We start from the raw sequence: 21,593 nt of genomic DNA, 5'->3' as shown, positions 1-21,593 counted from the left end.
AAAAAAAAATAGTCAGGCCCTGTGGCAGGTGCCTGTAGTCCCAGATACTTGGGAGGCTGAAGCAAGAGAATTGCTTGAGCCCCAGAGTTTGAGTTTGCTGTGAGCTATGACACCAAGGCACTCTACTCAGGGTGACAAAGTAAGACTCTGTCTTAAAAAAGAAAAGAAAAAAGATAACAGCTCAGAACTAGAAGGACAGCTCAGCAGAAATGCTTCAAAGAAAAGACATTAAGTGGGAGCCATATAATGGTTTCTACCCCCAAGTCGAAGCCTTCTCTTTCTGCCACAGGACAAAGTTAGGGTGAGGCTGCTGGGGCTGTCATTAGCAAGGAGGTAGCAGCAGCCAGCAGTAGCCTGAGTGCCCAGGCCACCCTGGACACGCACCTGACGTGATGAAGGATCTTCTGGCACTGGTTATGGTACTGTTGGAGCCAGGCCTTGAGCTGGGTGGGGGCGACCACCAGGAGAGGGTGAACTGGCTTTCCCAGAGATGCCTGAAACAACAAAATCCTGGTCAAGGGCAAAATACCTCAATAAAAATGGCCTGAAGTGTGGAGAGGTGTGGCTGATTTCGTGTAAACCACCAAAATTCGTAACGTCAATACGTCAATCAGTTTCTGCTCTTACCAAAGCTCGTTCTCTCTGCAACAAGATCTGTAACAAGCCCTGTGAAGGAGACGAGAGACATGGATTAGCCTGGTCCCCACTCCATTTTCTCCCCAATGTTAGGGTTCTGGACCCTTCTGTTAATCAATAGCCCTCCAACCCGATGGCCCCAGTGGGGGCACATCTGACCCATGAGCCTGAGAGGCAGGCAGCAAGCGATGCGGCCTCTGCTGGGAAGAGAGCGCAATGGCCCCAGACCCTGTGCCCTAGGAGACCAGGGTGAGGGCCTCACAGCCACGCCTCCCGTGCCCACCCTTCCTCTGGCAGGCTATGTGGGAAGGCGAGACTCAAGGAAGGCGGGGTGAACCCCAAACCCATCCCGCTACAGGAGATGGAGCACATAAGAAGACAAGACATTCTTATTGAGCCCAAGGACAGTGTTAGGGTTTTATCAAAGATCATTTTCTAGCAAAAGATGCCCAACAAAAGCTTTGGGCAAGTCTGGGAACAGGAGGAAAGGAAAGCAGCCAAAGTTCTGCAGTCCCATCTGACACTCACCGTGTGGTGATCTGCATGTAGATGGGACACAAACACAGCTGCCAGGCTGCACAGGACCCTGTCCACCTGATCTCCGTAATGACGGCACAGTTGCCCAAACGTGCCTTCGCCACAGTCCAACAACAGACACTTGTCAGGGCTATAGAAAAAGAGCAACAGATTCAGCACTACGGGAATGGCTGCTGGCAGTCTAGAGAGCAATGTCTGCTTTAGACAATAGGAAGCAGCTGTGGACATTCCCATGCCTTCCTTAAGTTCTCATGTCTTTTCTACGAGGAACCTGTAGAAAAGCCAATTAATTTAACCATGAAGGTAATTTTAGATTCTTTTATATCAAAGAATCACCCATGGAACTCGAAACCCCCCTAACGTACACAGGGGGGCATAAAAAAAAAAAAAGACAGAAAAGCTTATGAGAAAGAGAAGAAGAAAAGATTTACTCCTGATCGTGAATCATATGCAGATTGAATGTGGCCACAGCCTCTAAGGAGGAAATCACAGACAGGTACAGTGTACATGTGAGACTGTTCCTGCTGCCATGGGATTCTTCCCCTTGCTAGCTGCTGGGGTTTTCCCAGCCCTGTCCTCAAAGCTGCCTGGTACAAGACAGGCTACCTGTGCTTCTTCAGAGGAATTAGTTAATGCATACTCCTGGGTTCCACCGAGGACTTGACTCAGTTGGTCTGGGGAATCTTAGGAGCTTTGCTGTGTAGTCTGTTGCAGAAGCCCTGTTCCAAGGTGGAGACGGTGGTGTTCCCTCTGCCCTCTCTTCCTTCTCTGAGAGGTGCCATGAAGGCTGGGAGGGCTGCACCCACTTTGCGGAGAGAAGCCTCAGAACCAAGACACCACCTTCCAGCAAGAAACTGGAGTGGGGAGGCAAGCTGGCAACATTAATAACTTCCCATTACCTCTACCAGGTTCAAGGTCACTCTCAGGCTGTTGGGACCAGCAGGCAAAGCAGGTCTCCTTCCTGAGCCTCTCAGCCCCCAGGATAGGCCGGCTCTCTCTGAGCCGCTCTGCTGCGCCTCCTCAGTCACAAGTGACGCCAGCCCCAAATTTGCCCCTTTCTGAGGTCAGGGTACATCTCCTCAGGGTTGTGTACAATTTAATGCATTATTTGTTTGACTGCCCACTGTTAGCATCTGAGATGACAAAGCAAAACATAAAAGCTAACTTGGTCCTTCACACTCTCATTTCTTTCACATACTATCACAGCATACGCACATTTCACAATACCTCTCATGGATTAATCTCTCTGCAGATAAATGACGCCTAGCAATCCCAATCAACTAAAAAAATCTGTCAAGGGGAGTCCAGTAAAGAGGCTGAGGACAAAACAAATGTGCAAAACCCAAAGCTTCTTAACAAACCAGCTAAAGGGAAAGTATGTGTAGCAATTAAAATACCACTTCAAATTTCAGACCTGCTGCTCACCAGCTGCAGGACTAGAGTAAGCAACCTCTCTGAGCATCAGTTTAGCAGCCAGTGACATGTATTCACTACTTCACAGGACTCATGAAAGTTAAGCAAGAGAATTTCTTAGCAACATGCAGAAGTAATATCAACTCTTTCCCCCTGCAACTCCTTATTGACTTATTGGGCCTTTTTACAAAAGGATGAAATTTGGTGATTCCCAGAACTAAAATTAGCTACTGAAGCTATAAAATGAAATAAGGCCCATTTGTGCCCCTCTCTGGGACACTCCAGCCAAAAGGACAAGCTTACCAAGCTCTGTATCACAGCATTTACAAATGAGGCTGGCAGGTGGAGCAGGACTTTCATTTAAAGACAAGCATGCTCCCAAATGGACAGATGTTTCTGGGAAAACAGCAATACCTTATGTTGACAAGTGTGGAGCTGACATTTCGAATCTTCATTGGGATGGCAGACCCTGTTCCAAGGAAGATGATTTCTGGATATTGACTTTTTTCTGGAGAAAAATACATGTAAAATAAGCCATCTCTTTGGGTTAGATGTGAGCCAGCATTCAGCCATGAGACAGTGCTACAGTTTGGATACGCTTCATCCCTTTCTCCCAGTAAGTAGTAAGTGCTCGCTCTGAGACTGAAGTAGTTCTTTTTCTTTTTTTGTTTTTTAAGAGACAAGGGCTGGGCACAGTGGCTCATGCCTGTAATTCTAGCAATGTGGAGGCTGAGGCAGGTGAATTGCTTGCGCTTAGGAGTTCAAGACCAGCTGAGCAAAGCAAAACTCTATCTCTAAAAATAAAAAAATAAGGAAAAAAAAAGGCAGATTTATTTTTCTTTTTTCTATTGTTTGAGACAGAGTCTTACTTTGTCGCTCTGGTTAGATGGCCATGATATCATAGTTCACATCAACCTCAAACTCTTGGACTCAAATGATTCTCTTGTCTCAGACTCCTGAGTATTTGTGACTATAGGCACCTGCCACAACACCCAGCTATTTTTAGAGATGAGGTCTCTTCTCTGGCTTAGGCTGGTGAGAACTCATGAGCTCAGGCAATCCACCTATCTCGGCCTTCTAGAGTATTAGGATTATAGAGGTGAGCTACCTCGCCCAGCCAAAGAAGATTTAAATTAAAAAATAATAATAAATAAAAAAGACAGTGTGTGCAGAGGTCTGATCATAGCTCACTCACTATAAACTCCAACTCCTGGGCTCAAGCAATCCTCCCACCTCAGCCTCACAAGTAGTTTGGGATATATGCCACCTTGCCCAGCTAATTTTTGAACTTTTTTAGACAGAGTCTTGTTATATCGCCCAGGCTGATCTTGAACTCCAGTGATCCTCCCACCTTGGAAACTGGATCAGTTTTTGAGGAAATGGATTAGCTCCCAGGAGAGTGGATTGTTAAGGCCAGACCACTTCAGTTTTTCCCCCTTTACACGTGTCCACTTTCCCTTTGACCTTCTCTGCTATGTTGTGACATAGCACGAGAGCCCTCACCAGAAGCCAAGGCCAGGACCTGCAGTCATGACTTAAATAAACCTCTTTTTTTATAAACCCAGTCTCAGATATTCTTTTATAGCAACACAAAACGGACTAAGACAGACAGATGGGTGAGCAATTCAGAGAAGTCCAGCTCCCACCAGGCCCCTGGTGACCACCGTTGTGCACAGGACTGCACATGACTTCTTCATCAGAGTGAGATCTGTAGGCTGTGTATGAGGAAAGGACTGTCTTTGGGAAGTGCAAATAAGTTCTGTAGACCTTCCTTCCAAAGAATTGCTCTAATTATTTTAAAGTAAAAAAGAGACTTCTATACGCTATGATTCATTTACTTCAAAGAAAGGGTATCTACCTTGCATTCAGCTCTCACTACAAACCCATGGCCTCCCCTGCATCCTCACAGCTCTACCAAGAAGGAAATGCTCTGCTTTACAGGGGGAGGAAACAGGCTCAGACAGCCAGGACTACACGGAGTATTCAAATCCATGGAAACCTGATGATTCTAAAGCCCAGGCTCCTTCCTCAGCCTCACCTAGCCTGATAGGCCCCCTCTGCACATCTATAAGCATCTCAAGAGTACCCTTTCAGGTACACATCAGAAAACCCATCCAACAGCAAGGAAAGCAACTCCTGGGAGTCCTCCCAAGCACCTATGGGAAAGGCTCTTAAAGAGGAGGGGCACTCTGCCAAATAAACCCCTAATCCACCTTCTAGTCCAGTGTTCTATTTCCATCACTAGTAAGAACATTTACACTAAGGAAAGCAGCAGTGAGAGCAGAGGTCCTGGGAGGTGCCTGTGGCTCAGTGGGTAGGGTGCAGGCCTCATATTCCAAGGGTGGAGGGTTCAAACCTGACCCCGGCCAAATTACAACAAAAAAATAGCCGGGCATTGTGGTGGGCACCTGTAATCCCAGCTACTCAGGAGGCTGAGGCAAGAGAATCACCTAAGCCCAAGAGCTGGAGGTTGCTGTGAACTGTGATGCCACAGCACTCTACCAAGGGTGATAAAGTGAGACGCTGTCTCAAAAAAAAAAAAAAAAAAAAAGACACAGGCCCCAAGTTCCCTAACTACTTTTTCTGTTGGGGCAGTGAAAGCCCAAAACACTGTGACTTGGCTGAAATCTTCCACAGAGACTTATCAGCAAAGCTGGGACTAGATCTCAAGGCAGCCGAGTCCCTATTCAAAGCTCCCTCCACAGGGTCTCACAGGTGTTCCTCAAACTGTTTCACTCAGCACGTGCCTTGTAAAGAATGTCTGGGCATCATCAAAAATGCTCTGATTTAGTGGGTGGGGCCTTGGTGAGTGTCACACTTTATGGGGGCAAGACATGATTGCAAGAGGGACTTTACCTAACAATTGCAATCAGTGTAACCTGGCTTATTGTACCCTCAATGAATCCCCAACAATAAAAAAAAAAAAAAAAGAAACAGGCAAATTCTACTTGACTTGAAGTCAAGTCACCTCAGGGGGAAAAAAAAAAATGCTCTGATTTAATTGGTTTGGGATAGGGTACAGACAATTGGGATTCTTAAATTCCCCAACCCTTCCTGCCATGGCTATGTCTTTTTTTTTTTTCCATTAAATCATAGCTGTGTACATTAATGTGATCATGGGGCACCATACACTGGTTTTATAGACCATTTGACACATTTTCATCACATTGGTTAACAAAGCCTTCCTGGCAGTTTCTTAGTTATTGTGTTAAGACATTTACTAAGTTTCACATGTACCCTTGTAAGATGCACCACAGGTGTAATCCCACCAATCACCCTCCCTCCATTCCCTTTCCCCCTTCCCCCTATTCTTAGGTTATAACTGGGTTATAGCTTTCATGTGAAAGCCATAAATTAGTTTCATAGTAGGGCTGAGTACATTGGATACTTTTTCTTCCATTCTTGAGATACTTTACTAAGAAGAATATGTTCCAGCTCCATCCATGTAAACATGAAAGAGATAAAGTCTCCATCTTTCTTTAAGGCTGCATAATATTCCATGGTGTACATATACCACAATTTATTAATCCATTCGTGGATGGATGGGCACTTGGGCTTTTTACATGACTTAGCAATTATGAATTGGGATGCAATTAACATTCTGGTACAAATATCTTTGTTATAATGTGATTTTTGGTCTTCTGGGTATATACCTAGTAGAGTAATTACAGGATTGAATGGCAGATCTATTTTTAGATCTCTAAGTGTTCTCCAAACATCAGCTGTAAGTCTTAATACAGCCAGAATAGAAAAACAGAATATGCCCTGTTAACACTCTACTTAATGCTATGAAAATACCAGCAGGGGGCAGAGCCCAGGGAATAAAGGCTGCCCCTGGTCTCCCGCTCACCTGCTGGGGTTGGGCCATCCTGTGCACTCTTCCTATACTCCTGCAGGCTCTCCTGGAAATTGGGAAGCTCCAAGGCCTCAGCTTTAAATTCATCAGGATTGCATGTAATAATAGCATCCCTGTAGGGAGAGAAGCATTTCCGGTGACTGGGAGTGAGGGGGCTGTGGCCTTAGCAAACACCAGGCTAGATATCCAGAAGAGATTCATGGGGACAATCTGCAGATGGTAATTCCAAATTATGGTCTGGGGCAAAGCAGGTCTGTTCTATTGCTCTTTGCTATCTTTCTCTACTGAGAAGGGGTAGCCGAGGGTATTCTGAATAACTAACTCATCAGAACATTTCTCAGCCTCAAAGCTGAGCAACCAGGCACTACTAATGCTTAGGACAGGACAAATCCACTGTGATGACTGCTGGTCTGTACAGTATCCCCACCTCTACCTACTTCTCTCCCACCCTCCACTGACCCATATTGTGACAACTCAAATTAGAAAGGTGTCTCCAGACATTGCTGATTGTCCCCAGGGGTTCAGGAGAGCAAAATCATCCCAGCTGAAAAGCAGGACTCTAGAGCAGTGACTCTCAAACTAATCCCAGGGGAACTGTGTAAACTGCAGGACCCAGTTCGGGGCTCTAGGGTTGAGCCTCTTGCAGCTGTAGCAACCCCCAGAACATGCTGATGTTGCTGGTCCTGACCACAGCTGAGCTCTTCACTCTGGATGAGCAGTAAAATCACCCAGGATCTTACAAAGTATATCCTGAGCCTAATTCCCAAGATTCTCGTTCAGTGGGTCAGGGACAGGCCCAAGAACAAGATGAGGCTGAACTGGCACTGACTATATCACGTAAGCACTGCTTTATGGATGCAGCCTGTGCAGACGCTGACAGAGGGACAGCAGGCGCCTCAACCCCAGGACGCTGCCTGTGGGCCTGCAATGTGCTACTAGTCTCCTGAAGGACCCCAGCTGCTCAGCCACCACAGCACTCATCTGGAACACGGCCTATTCTGATTGGACACTAGGAAGTGGAGGGGGCGGAAAACTTAAAGTTATTCAAGGTTCAGATCTTAAAAGTTAAAGATTTGGGGCAGTAAGATTTTTCACTTTACCGGCTGAAGTTAACTGGGACAGGCTTTCCAAATGGCCATTTGTATTTACCAAGTGCCTTAAGAAGTATCGTACTCTGACCCAGGAATCCCACATTTAGGAACTACCTTAAGGAAACAAGGTTTTATTCAAGATTTCTATCAGAGACATTTATTGTTCCATTGAAACAGAAAAAAATTAGATACATCCCCAATGAGTAAACATCCCTATCTGGAACCCAAATCCTGTTACTGAGGACTATTTAATGATACAGGAAAATACAATGTCAGGCCATAAACTGGTAGCTTATACTTAAAAAAAAAATATCGCATCCCCATATATACAAATTTTAAAAACATATAATGTTAGCAATCATTGTCTCTGGGTGACAGGATTGTGGGTGAGTTTTTTTCATTGTCAATACATTACTTACTTTTCTTTTTTTTTGCAGTTTTTGGCCAGGGCCAGGTTTGAACCTGCTACCTCTGGTATATGGGGCTGGCACCCTACTCCTTTGAGCCACTGGCACTGCCCGTTTTTTTTTTTTTTTTTTTTGAGACAGAGCCTCAAGCTGTCACCCTGGGGAGAGTGGAGTGGTGTCACAGCTCACAGCAACCTCCAACTCCTGGGCTTAAGTAATTCTCTTGTCTTAGCCTCCCAGGTAGCTGGGACTGCAGGCGCCCGCCACAACACCTGGCTATTTTTTGGTTGTAGTTGTCATTGTTGTTTGCCAGGCTGGGGCTGGATTCGAACCCGCCAGCTCTGGTGTATGTGGCTGGCACCTTGGCCACTTGAGCTACAGGCACCGCTGTTACTTTCCATATTGTCATGCAATGAACCTGATCATTGTTACCACCAAGGAAAACAGTCTTAGAACAGAATGAGCACTGGCCCCAGTCCTCCCCGCTCGACCCAGCCCAGTGTCAGGCCGTTTTCTAAATAGACATGTATGGGCACATGGCCAGACCCCTCATTTACATATTGTCTATAGCTCTTTGGTGCTACCCAGGCAGCAGTGAGCACCTGTCTGGAGGCCACGTGGCCTGAGAAGCCTCCTGAAATATCCACCATGGGGCCAGATGCAAGCCCTGACCCAGAGGAGTCTACCAGTTAGAACAGCCCTGACCTCTGCCACTCCCTCCTGGGCCGGAGCTGGTACTTGAGGAGGCATTCCCCCCGAACCGCAGGCACACAGAGGGCAGCACCTTCTTCCTAAAAGAAACAAAACACACCCCCTGGAGAGAGAGAAAAGGGGGCAGGAGCCAGGCCCGCGGGACCATCCTGGGGCACTACCTTACAGGGGAAACTGGTGAGTGGGGGGAAGATGCCAGGGTGGATGAGGCTGAGCTGTGCCTGGATCTTGTGGCTGCGGAGGTTGTGAACGGAGGCACAGTTCTCATTCAGGATCAAGTGCTGGGTGTCAGGCCCAAACCTAGGACAAGACAGAGACGTTCACCTTGTCACTTGCATGGCCCTGAGGGGCGGCACTGGAGATCAGGGGCCCTCACGCTGACGCAGCACTCACAGCTGAGTGATGTGCTGGGAAATACTGTCACTAAGAGCCCAAACATGGTCCTCTTCCTGTCTGAGGCCACTGCTCACTCTCTAACTCAGCTGCCTCTCAGGTGAGCTGGAAAGAGTGTAGAAAAACCAAGACAAATTAAGATATGCAGGGCCTACAGAGAGGGATGTGGAATAAAATGGGGAAAGGGCCTAAAAGGAAAACAGATAATGGATGTTAAGACCCAAATTCTGACAGAGCAAAAGTTGATACAGCTGGAGAGCAAGAGACTGCGGGGGCACACAAGGTGGAGGGCTGTGGGGGACATGGGCAGGGGGAGCAGGTCTCACACACCAGGTTCTACTCATATGCTGCCATGGGAGGCTGGCCTTGGCCAACGATGCCACCAAGCAGAGGTAACGTGGCCTGTCCTTCCAGTTACTAACCACGGTAGAACACATAGCTCCCGGTGTGGGGAAGAAGGGAGGGGATGAAGAGCATCGCAGGGGCCAATACAAGCTTTGGGAAATGGAAGCTATTATTTTATATTTGCAAGTCTCTTTTTTAGCATTCACGTGTGGAACCGTCACTCAAAAGGCGGTATTTATTCAGATAAATACCGGAGAGCACTCAGGGTATAAACTGAGGCAAGAGCCAGCCCCGTGCAAGGGACGTGTGCATGCACTCGCCACCTAGCAGCTTTGTCACAAATGTGGCACAGGTGTGTGCCCAGAGCTCAGGGAGGGCAGGAGAGTCCCAGAGGAGTTTAGGTAGGTGCAGAAAGGGAGGTGACAAGTCAAAGAATGAGGAGAGGAGAGAGGAGAACTCAGTGCGGCCGGGGTACCATACCTCTCCATCCACTGCTGGTACCTGTGGTCCATCAGCACGGATTCTGGGGCCATGTGAACCACCAAGGCCACGGGGGCATCAGCCTCTCCCTGGTACCTGGGTGGAAGAAGAGTGGGGCTCTGCTTCATAAAGAGATCTGTACTCGGGACACACACTCATGGGGACTATACCCCAGCTGGGCCCTCTGCATACTGCAGTGAGCCGCCAGCCTCCAGGCCCACTTCGTGCTCTCCCTGCCCTAGCACTGAGCAGCTCCCACCTAAGGCAAGCTCTGTTCCAGGCCTTGTGGGTAGCCGGGCTGAGCCCTGTTAGCACTGTGCTGTGCTGTGCCCTCAGGCTCCTCCCGTCCCCTGCATTCACAGGGCTCAGACCTGCAGAGATGGACAAAGGCTCTCCCTGCCTACCCCTGATCCCTCTCTCCTTCCCCTCTCACATGGTTTCCCTCTAATAAATTTCCTGCATCTCCAATGCCACCTCGGTGCTACCTTCTAGAGGACCTTAGACATGGGCATGGAAAATGAGAATCATCTGGCTGGGTACAGAGGTCCACGTCTGTGAGCCTAGCACTCCGAGAGGCCGAGGCGGGTGGATGGCTTGCACTCACAAGTTTGAGACCAGCCTGAGCAACAGCAAGACCCTGTCTCTTACTAAAAGTAGAAAAAACTAGCAGGGAGTGTTGCCAGGCACCTGTAGTCCCAGCTACTTGGGAGGCTGAGGCAACAGAATCACTTGAGCCCAAGAGTTTCAGGTTGCTGTGAGCTGTGACACCACAGCAATCTACCCAACAGAGTGATAGAGTGAGACTGTCACAGGGAAAAAAAAGAAAATGAGAATCATCTGAAATTCTGCGACCCAGAGAGAAGACCACATACTAATATGTGGATGTGGTTCCTTCTAGTTCCCTTTAAAAAAAATACCCAAAGTAGCAATTTATATTTATGCTCCCCAACCACCATCATACAGGTACATGGCTCTCAAAACCTCGGCCAGTGATTTGAAGTAACTTTGCTGTGCAAACCTTGATTAAAATACAAAGACTATGCCACCAGAGTACCCAAATTCCCTCAGAGGATAAAGTGGACCCACGAATAACTTCTAACCCCCTTACTTGGAAGGGCACAGCAGCATAAAAGGATTTGTTATGTAAATAAAGTAAGTAAAAAAAATATAGATAAATAAAAATTAGGAACAGCAAAAATATAGATATACCATTAAGAATGGGAGAAAAAATTAAAACAAGATATCTGGGTCAAAGATTCTACCCAGGAATAAAGCTGGACTGCAAAACTGGTTAACTACTTTTTTGGAGGACAAATCAGAGTGGCACTTGGGCCTGAAAGATATCCCTAGGCTGATTCTGCCTCTTAATAGACTTCTGACCCAAGACAGTCTCAAACAGTCCAATTTACCTCAATAGCTACAATGTAGATAAGTTATAAAAACTCATTCAGGTAAAAATAATCTAAATAATAATTTGGGGCATTAATTAGAACTCAGAAGAGTTCTGCAAGTTATTCTAGCGTTCAACTTAATTTCCTAGCCCTTAGGAGTTTCTGGTTTTCAATCTTTTCTAATTTTGCTTCAAGGCTGTGTACACCACAAAGCCTACTAACTACCAAAAGTGACATAAATCCTGCCAGTAGGCCTGACCCAGAGCTTCATTCAGACCCAGAAGATGGACTTTTACAGAGACAAGGCTCTATCCACAGATGCCTACGTTCTCCCTCCCCAGGAATCCCCCATTACCTCTTGAAGGTGGCATTCTCACAGATGGGTTGAATGAATCCTTCATCTGGACATTCTACTACAATAAAAGCAAGACCAGGATCTGGGGGAGTACAGAGCTCTTCAGGCAAAATCTGCAAAATCAATTACAGCAGCACACTGGGGTCATGGTGTCATCACTATCCCAGAACAGAGTCGCAGACAACCAAACTGAACAGCAACTGCCAACGTGATGTGTCCCTACTTAGCAAGCTGAGAGAGGAGCAAAGAGCACAGAGCCTGCTGTAAGGGTCACCACCTACACCCCTTCTGCTCTGTGTACACTTAGGCAACTATCTTTGCAGAGATATCTCAAACCCGTAGTGGCTAGGAAACGAGGTTTGGTACTAAGGTTCTCTTCAGTCTGTGGCCATTGGTCCCTAACATGCTTAGAAGCCAGAGTAAACACTCTGATGAAGAACACAGTGGCAGCCATTCCTTTGGAACACACACCCACGCCCATTTGCATGGGGTCTGCTGTTGGACACTGCACTGAGCTCCAGCATCAGGGCGAGCACCCACTTTTCATGAGGAAGCATCAAACCCTACGTGGACAATCCACAAAAATCCCAACACTGCCAGTGCTAGCACACAGAACAAGTCTAGACAAGACAGCCCCTTCATCACTCAGCCAAGTGACATGATTCCAATTTGCTCTATTCCTTCAGAAGTGGGGCTTGAACCAGATAGTGACTCTGTCCCAAATTCCAATTGTAACTGCTGAAGCGTTCAGAAAACCTGGCGTCTTACCACTCTTCCTTCATAAGTGACACTTTTCCCGTCCTTGACGGCAGCAATGATGGGAGCAATGGCAGCTGTCCCACTGAAAGGAAGGGCAAGCCCCAGTGAGATGCATTTTCCCTCGGCACAGAGGTGTGCCTGGCATGTCCCCAACACCCTCCCTGACACTCACACTGGGAGGCCGAGCTCCTTCGCTTTGAGCACCAAGAAATTTCCTTTCTTTAAGTGAAGCTGCAACAAAGAGAATGTGAGTGTGATTTCAGTGGCCAGTGGAGAAGCTGATTTAATCAGTTTTCTTAGAAATGTATCTTTCAGAGTCTTTAAAACTAATACCATATTCTGAAGTCATGTATTTTGAAATACTTGAATAGTAAAACCCAAATTATAGAAAAGCACAGTGCTTTATTTCCCAACATCAACTCACTACAAATTTAACAAAATGTAACTCATTTCAATATCAAAGTAAAAGGTAAGCGTTCTCACGTGTTCTTGAGGAGAAACTGTTCTATCATTCTGCACCCACCAATTCATTGTAAATGAGCATCACCAGATCCATCTAACAGAGCAATCGCCAAGCAAATTCTGCACATCACAATATTCCCATGACAGGGTATCAAAGGATGAATGATTTTTGTTTTCTCCTGTATTTTTCAAATAGTTGGCAAAATAGTGTTGTTGCTTTTATATTAGAGAAAAATTATAATACAAAATTCCCAATATTTTGGGAGCAAAATATTAAAGAGCAAATAATAATCCTACCATAAAACTTTGAAAGTCAGAAATGTTAATAGGTCCTTCAATATTGAATTACATTTGATTTTCATTTTCTTCTTTAAATCTTTTTTTTTTCTGAGACAGAGTATATCACCCTCAGTAGAGTGCCATGGCATCACAACTCACAGCAACCTCAAACTCTTGGGCTTAAGGGATTCTCTTGCCTCAGCCTCCCAAGTAGCTGGGACTACAGGTGCCCAGCTTTTTTTTTTTTTTTTGGCTAGAATTGTCATTGTTGTTTAGCAGGCCGGGGCCAGGCTTGAACCCGCCAGCCTCGGTGTATGTGGCTGGTGCCCTACTCACTGAGCTACAGGCGCCGAGCCTGTAAATCAGCTCTTCTCAACCTGTAGGTTGCGACCCTCAGGAACTGTATTAAAGGGTCACGGCATTAGAAAGGTTGAAAACTACTGCTCTAAATCTTTTATTGTTTTTTGAGATACAGTCTTACCCTGTTGCCCCAAGCTATAGTGTCATGGTGTCAGCCTAGCTCACAGTAACTTCAAACAAGTGATCCTCTTGCCTCAGCCTTTTGAGTAGTTGGGACTACGTCACCACACCTGGCTAATATGTCTATTTTTTAGTAAAGATGGGGGGCTTGCTCTTGCTCAGGCTGGTCTTGACCTCCTGACCTCAAGCAATCCCGGCCTCAGCCTCCCTAAGTGCTAGAATTACAGGCAGGAGCCACCCGCCCTGCCACCTTCTTTAAATCTTGATGAACTATTTGCATTTTCTTTTAATTTCCTGAAGTAAGTTGAGAAGTTACTCCTAGGGCAAAGAATCAAATTTACATCCTAAAGTCTTTTTCTCAGGATTCTAGAATTTTCCACTTGGAAAAATTGATTCTAAAGTAAGAATTACAGCTTCAGTGAGTGCACATCACACAAAAGTGGTCAAAGTGGTTGGCTGGCATCTTTAGAAACGACGTTAACAAGCACTATCTTGATCAGACATACTCTCTACACATCCAAATGACTTTGAGCCTGGCAACTACACATTTCTAATGTTTAAAGGGAGCTTGTAGACCTAAAACTATGGAAACCCATCTTTCCATGCGCCAAATTCAACCCACAGAGATTTGCTCACATCTGAGGAATGCACAGCATCTGAAAGGTGGCTGAGAAGCAGCGCACAGGTCAGCAGCAAGGCACTGCCCCGAGCTCACGCTCTTTCTTCAGATGAGCTTCTCAGGCCTTTAGGCCTGGAGCCTCCTAGAACTTGCACTAGTTCAGTGCTACTGCTTTCCAAATCCTCCACTGAAAGCAGCCAAGTATTGGAAGAAGGAAGGGGCTACAGGCTGACCTAGTAACAGCAGCCCTCGGAAGTGGCAGCAGACAGCAGGGAAGAACAAAAGGAGGGTGGGCAGCCAGCAGCTACTTAGAGTCAGGGCCTGCAGCTCCCAGGACCAGGTGCTTGAAAACAGGGCAACTGGCAGAGTAAGAGTGAGCGGGTACCATGCAAAACACATTTTGTCATGCCCAATGTCATCTATGCAGGAAGGCAGGAATACAATTTGAAAACTAACATAAATTAATTTTAAAAGATTATTTTCCTGCCTATACATTCAGAAACACATAAGCAATAAGTCTATTGGCAATAGTACTTAACCTTAATATAATCACAAATTATCATTCAAATAAACAAAAATGATACTAGCAATAATCCTGCAACTGAAATTTCTAATGCACCCTTCAAAATTCTTTTCACTTGTAGGCATCGGAATCTGGATAAAAATTCCAAACTTTTGTTTTTTCAGAGTTTCACTTTGTCATCCTGGGTAAAAGTGCCATGGCGTCTTAGCTCACAGCAACCTTAAACTCTTGGGCTAAAGTGATTCTCTTACCTCAGCCTCCCAAGTATCTGGGACTATAGGCACCCGCCACAACCGCTGACTATTTTTAGAGATGAGTTCTCGCTCTTGCTCAGGCTGGTCTCAAACCTGTGAGCTCAGGCAATCTACCCACCTCAGCCTCCCAGAGTGCTAGAATTATAGGCATGAGCCACCATGCCTGGCCCCCAAACATATTTTAGAATCAACATTACTTTTTTTTTTTTTTTGGTAACAAAGAAATTTTATTTAGGAAGAACAAAGTCTCATGACCCACTTAGAGGCAGGGCCTGTGGCCCTGATAGAAGGTGAGAAAGACCAATGTAACTTCTTCAAAAACAAAAATCAAAGCCTACGAAAGGACATGTAGTCATTTTACATTAGACCAAAGTATTTTTATAGATTGCATTTTAATAAAATTTTAATGCAAAGTTCTAGTAACAGTAAGCCATTTGTCAGGTCTTACAGATTGCCTACTATAATAAAAATGTTTAATGGAATTAATCAACTTCAGAGTGGAAGGTCCGGGCCCTTGTGAGTGCTAGCTAATATTAAAACTGATCTGATGTCAGACCTCAACTACTGCAGAGAAATGAAATAAAATGAAACACAGCTGAAAGAGTCTGAAAACAGATCTGAAGGGAAAAAACACACAACAGCCTTCAACAATTTCTGAATTCCAAGAAGACCAATTATAGACAAATATTAATATAAATGAATATATCCAGAAACTGACAGAGCCCTGGAAGACAATTTAAAAGGACATAACAATACAGGAAGTATCTTAAGAAATTGGTGTCTGTGTTTCTTATTGGCACAGGTTAACTGAGGAGCTTCTACTTCTGAATTTCTTAAAAAGTACTAGCCAAAGGCTGCTGACCAAGCCCAAGGTCACACACAAGCCCATGGAAAGGTGCTCTTACCTTACAGACAAAAGCTACAACCAAGGAAGGGTCCCGGCCATTCCCTTTTTGGCTAACACCTGAGGAAAAACACACTTGATTACAACAAGGTAATGTGAAGGTTGTACAGATCATACAAATAAAAATCACCTGATACCTAGTTTTACTGTACATAAAAATTAAATGAACATTACTGTACCAATAGAAAAGATGAAGACACTAATATTCTCAAGCAGATCTTTCTTCCTCTACTTATGTTGAGATGTACTTGGGTAAATGGAAGACACAAAATTCTTTCCAGAAAAACTTTAGAATAGCAAGTGAATTTTTTTTTGGGGGGGGGGACAGGGTCTTACTCTGTCACTCTCAGTAAAGTGCTGTGTCATAATTGTAGCCCACAGCAACCTCAAACACTCTAACAATCCTTTTGCCTCAGTCCCCAGGTAATTGGGATTATAGGCACCTACCAAGATGCCTGGCTAGTTTTTAGGCTAGTTTTTCTGTTTTTAGTAGAGAGGGGTCTTGCTCTTGCTCAGACTGGTCTCAAACTCCTGAGCTTAAGCAATCATTCCACCTCAGACTCCTAGAGTGGTAGGGTTATAGACCTGAGCCACCATGCACAGGTGAAATTTTTAAAAATGATTTCAAATGACACATTTTATCAAGGACTAGGAAAGAGAGAAAAAAATGGAACGTGCTTTACAACACATGTATAAATACGTGAAATAACACAAAAGCTAAAAGGTTTGCAGAAAAATGTATGTTTCAGTCTTCACCCTGGGCTATCCAAAAAAAAAGGGACAGTGCATGGGGTTGGACTTTTCTAAGTCACCAGACAGAAATAACCTTGGGGTAGAAAGAAGAAAGTCCTGTTGAGCTTTGCCAGCACTGTCCTTCTATCAAGGACAACAGACTTCTTCAGCTGTCCAACCCCTCCTGGACTTTTAACTCAGTTAAAAGTCTTTTTACTTTTAACTCAGTTATCTAATCCTGGACTTTTAACTCAGTTTCCCAGGAGACTGTCATTCTGGAAGACAGGGTACAGATCCTTTCATTGATTTGACTGTCTTGTCAGCTTAGCAGTTATGGTTCTTGCATTAATGAAAAACTAATTTGCATTAATGACCCATTAATGAAAAGAAAAATATAAAAGCCCGCCGTATCCATCAGTTTGCAGGCTCTGTTCTCCCCTCACCAGGCCTTGGTAGGCTCCAAACTGTTGCCTGCTCTTTACAGTTCCCAACGCCCTCCTCACTCTCTCCACAGACAGAGTCACAATGTGTCCAGGAAGAAGAATCTGTTTTACACACATGGCTTCCTTCTAATAAAGAACATGCAAGTCTTCCTGGTGTTTTGTTTGTACCTTTACCAAGTGGAAGCTGCTGCTTGTTTTCAGCTGACCCAGAGTCTGAAGACTGATCTGGACTGAGCCTGCTGAGAGGTGTTTCTGGACTCTGTGATGGCTGGTGCTGATCAAACATCTGCTCACCTGGGCAGTACAGGACACCATCAAATTACAGGCTGACTAAACAGCGTGCAGGCTGTAGTGCACTGATTCATTATTACCACTCTCACTAAACACCTGGAAGCCCAAAGAGTACCCATCTCCAGAAGGAATGTCACTTTGCAGTTAAATCTCAAGGTCAAGATAAAAAATTCATGGCTCTAAGAAGCTAAAGCAAGCGATGGTCTCCGGAGAAGCCATGCTTGCCCCTTTGCACTCACTCATTTAAGGCCTGTTGGGACCCAGGAGAAACAAGGATCAGCAAAATAAAAAATCAAATCCTGAAGAAAAGTAAACTGTAATGAGCAACAGAGGGAAGAACAGGGTGCTGGAAAGGAACAACTAGGGCTGCACTACTCTGGTGGGGTGAGAGCAGTCACGAGGAGGCTTCTGACCAGGAGTGAACAGGCCAGGGCAGTGTTGCCCAGCACAGTCTGCTCCAGGCCCACAGGCACTCATGCCTTGCTCCAGCCACGCCCTCCCGCAGCCTCTTTTGCCCCGGAGCCAGCATAGGCCCTGTCTCCCTGTCAAACACCAGACTTGTCTGGCCTTTTTTGGGCGCTGGCATCCGAACGTCCCTGCTGCTTTGTATTCTCTTCACATAGGTAAAACCAGATGCGGAACATGTTTAGGACGAGACTGACACGCAGCCGGTTCCTCAGTCAAACCCACACCATCTGGCCCCAGAACCCACAGCTCTGTAGAAGCTTCTGATCCCTTACTCCCTAACCACACTTCCTTTAGTATGCAGTTATCAGGATTTATTAAAAAAGTATTTATCTGGGCGGCGCCTGTGGCTCAGTCAGTAAGGCGCCGGCCCCATATACCGAGGGTGACGGGTTCAAGCCCGGCCCCGGCCAAACTGCAACCAAAAAATAGCCGGGTGTTGTGGCGGGCGCCTGTAGTCCCAGCTACTCGGGAGGCTGAGGCAAGAGAATCGCTTAAGCCCAGGAGTTGGAGGTTGCTGTGAGCTGTGTGAGGCCACGGCACTCTACCGAGGGCCATAAAGTGAGACTCTGTCTCTACAAAAAAAAAAAAAAAGTATTTATCTGTGCAAATCTCTCCAGAAGCCTCTCATCAAAGGAGGACACTGATGTCTGTGCCAAATAAACCCTAAGCAGTGAATGTGCAAATCTGTGTGCAATCTATTTTCTGATAGTGGTTGATCATGTAATATTCCAAAGCATAATCACTATCATTATGTTTGAGTTACTTAAAAAAAAAAAAAAAAAAAAGACTAAAAGCTTCTGAAGGGCAGAAACTATATCTTAATTCCTTAGCTAAATTCCCCAGTCATTCTCAGAACACAAAACAGGGTGCCCCAATGGCAAGTATTCAGGCAGTTTCTGGCTTTCCTTACTTAGGCCTTCCATCCTCCTATGAGGAAATCAGGCTTTCCTACTCACTATATATGGGAATCTGGTAAACAGTCATGGTTTCATCCTTGTATTCTGGTGCAGAGTGGGGCCGCACAGCTACATGAAAAACACACAACAGGAAAGTGAATGGTTAGTAAAGATGTGTGAAAATTAACTTCCAAGTCCACCAATCATTTAAGTAACTGAAACCACTAAACAAGAATGTCTGAATAGATTAAAATGTTTATGGGAGAAAAAAATGTGTTTTTGTCAGTCATTTATATTAGCTACAGCCAAATGAAAAGAAGTGTTATGAGCACTGGTAACTACCCACTAAAACAATTTTTTTAAAAACGGTTTGGCGCCTGTAGCTCAGTGGGTAGGGTGCCAGCCACGTACACCAAGGCTGGCGGGTTCGAACCTGGCCCAGGCCTGCTAAACAATAATGACAACTGCAACAAAAAAATAGCCAGGCATTGGGGTGGCGCCTGTGGCTCAAAGGAGTAGGGTGCCAACCCTGTATGCTGGAGGTGGCGGGTTCAAATCCAGCCCTGGCCAAAACTACAAAAAAAAAAAAAAAAAAAAAAAAAAAATAGCCAGGCATTGTGGCTGGCACCTGTAGTCCCGGCTACTTGGGAGGCTGAGGCAAGAGAATTGCTTAAGCCCAGGAGTCTGAGGTTGCTGTGAGCTATGACATCATGGCACTCTACCAAGGGTGACATAACAAGACTCTGTCTCAAAAAAAAAAAAAAAAAAATTAAAAATTATTTTAAAAGGGTGGCACCTGTGGCTCAGTGGGTAGGGCACCAGCCCTATATACCAAGGGTGGCAGGTTGGAACCTGTCCCCAGCCAAACTGCAACAACAATAACAAAATAGCCAGGCGTTGTGGTAGGTGCCTATACTCCCAGCTACTTGGGAGGCTGAGGCAAGAGAATCGCCTAAGCCCAGGAGTTGGAAGTTGCTGTGAGCTGTGACGCTACAGCACTGTAATGAGGGCGATAAAGTGAGATTCTGTCGCTAAAGAAAAATAAAATTATTTAAAAAGAAACAATACTCAAATTTAAGAGGTCCAAGTTAAACAGGACTGTAAGGCCAAGAGAATCTATTGTCTCAACCATTAAGGGGAGGCATGCAGCCAGAAACAAAATAGTTCATCTACAAAAGAGGAGTATTAATAATCCAAAGATGAACAGGCGACCAGGACCAGGGTACAAACTCAACCCTGTCAGCTGCCATCCTCAGGGAAGCCTCTTCCCATCAGGAGCCTGTGAGCCTCCTGCCACAGCTGGATGGAGCTGAAGTTCAAGGTACAGACAGCCACAAAACCTTCTCAGCTCACACCCTCACTTCTTCCTGCAAGGAATTCAAGGCAATCTGACAATGGGAAGCACCTCCAGGACTCAGGAAGAAACCTTGGTGTGTGGATGCAGACTGTTATGTAGAATGTATGTGGGCACAGATCAGCTTTTAAATCACTCCTGACTACCTGGCCCATATTTTTGCAGCATGAGGTGGGAGCATATAAAACGCCATAGGCGGTATTTTAAAAATCCATCTCAAGTTGATGAAACATTAGATTTTAAGGTTTAATTTACATTTTTTTTGGAGGGGGGGGGTCTAATCCCTACTTGAAAAGAGATATTTTAAATGGACTCTAATTTGAGAGGTCAGGACATATATGAGTAAGAAATAGTAGATAATGAGTCATAGTCAAAGACATACCCAGGTCTATTCCATTCAATGGACCAGAAAATATTTTGATCGCTTCTATGTACTTTTCCTAAAGAAGATAAAAAGAAAAAGGTGAATAGTTATGGTTAAATAAATACAGAATACAACAAAATACTCAAGCATATAAAAAGTATCAATGGGTAACAACATAAAGGAAACTTTAATAAGTATTCTGCACCTCATTTAAACAAATATTTACTAAGTGTCCCCTATGTTAGATGCCAAGGGTTTAACAGTGACAAAGAGATGGACTCTTTGCTCTTATAAACCCAGTGGAGATGATAAAAATGAAACAAATGATAATACAGACAAGTTTGTAGCAAAGATGATAAACACTCTGCATAAAAAACACAAAACACAGAAAGCTAGGATCTACTTTGTCCAGAGATTAAAAAGGAACTAATACTCAAAATTTAAGAGGTCCAAGTTAAACAGGATTATAAGGCCATGGAATCTATCTCTCAACAATTAAGGGCTTGTATGCACCCAGAAATAAAATACTAGTACTCTGAAGTAAATGAGCTGCTGGTTGAGCCCTGAATGTTCAGTAATGACACAGGCAGGGATAAGAAGAGGCAAAGGGAACTCACGTGTGGACGAAAGCTGTGAGGTATGCATGGGCTTTGGCTGGGCAAAGGGGTGGGAAGACCAGCTACAAATGGAAGTGTGGGCAGGGGCCAGGGCTTACAAGTCTAGTAGGCCATATTATGGTGCTTGGAGTGTATTATAATGGGGAATGCTTGAAGAAGGTTGGGAAGTGACATATTTCTGCTTTAATAGTGATCTCTGTGGCTGGATGGATTACAGAAAAGCAGGAAAATATCTGGGAGGCTACTGAAGTACACAGATATAGAAGACAGAAATAATAAAGGCCTTAATGAGATGTGAACAAATAGATGAATTTTAGGCATTATTTTGGAGACAGAATGCATAGCTTTTAGTGACTGGTTGCCTTTCTTAAGAACTGGAAAATGAATGTTACATTCTACAGTATTAACAATGTGTACACTTCTCTGCAGTGTAATAAGCTGGTTTGGAAGGTAAGAAGATGTCTTAACTTTGATACATGAGTATAAACAAAAGCTACCACTTATTGCAGACCCACTTGGTGCCAAACATCTAT

At 45.0% G+C, this 21,593-nt stretch overlaps 1 protein-coding gene across 4 annotated transcripts in view; it reads right to left on the bottom strand.

Moving 5' to 3' along the window:
- ELAC2 (elaC ribonuclease Z 2) overlaps positions 1-21,593 on the bottom strand; it is a 28,707-nt gene that overhangs the window by 4,330 nt on the left and 2,784 nt on the right. For 2 of the 4 annotated variants that reach the window (XM_053568019.1, XM_053568015.1), the window contains exons 5-19: positions 20,462-20,519; positions 18,786-18,854; positions 17,239-17,364; positions 15,897-15,955; positions 12,547-12,605; positions 12,384-12,456; positions 11,616-11,728; positions 9,870-9,965; positions 8,813-8,951; positions 8,646-8,731; positions 6,437-6,555; positions 3,001-3,094; positions 1,165-1,303; positions 628-666; positions 385-494 (exon numbers count right to left, since the gene is read on the bottom strand). In XM_053568019.1, the coding sequence (XP_053423994.1) occupies positions 385-494; positions 628-666; positions 1,165-1,303; positions 3,001-3,094; positions 6,437-6,555; positions 8,646-8,731; positions 8,813-8,951; positions 9,870-9,965; positions 11,616-11,728; positions 12,384-12,456; positions 12,547-12,605; positions 15,897-15,955; positions 17,239-17,364; positions 18,786-18,854; positions 20,462-20,519 (1,379 nt within the window). The remainder of the gene's footprint in view (positions 1-384; positions 495-627; positions 667-1,164; positions 1,304-3,000; positions 3,095-6,436; positions 6,556-8,645; positions 8,732-8,812; positions 8,952-9,869; positions 9,966-11,615; positions 11,729-12,383; positions 12,457-12,546; positions 12,606-15,896; positions 15,956-17,238; positions 17,365-18,785; positions 18,855-20,461; positions 20,520-21,593) is intronic. The other 2 variants (XM_053568016.1, XM_053568018.1) reach the window with 2 other exon arrangements.

Source organism: Nycticebus coucang, chromosome 18 (genome assembly GCF_027406575.1).
Source record: "Nycticebus coucang isolate mNycCou1 chromosome 18, mNycCou1.pri, whole genome shotgun sequence".
Classification (NCBI taxonomy): Eukaryota; Metazoa; Chordata; class Mammalia; order Primates; family Lorisidae; genus Nycticebus; species Nycticebus coucang.
This window is presented reverse-complemented; position numbering and strand designations above follow the sequence as displayed.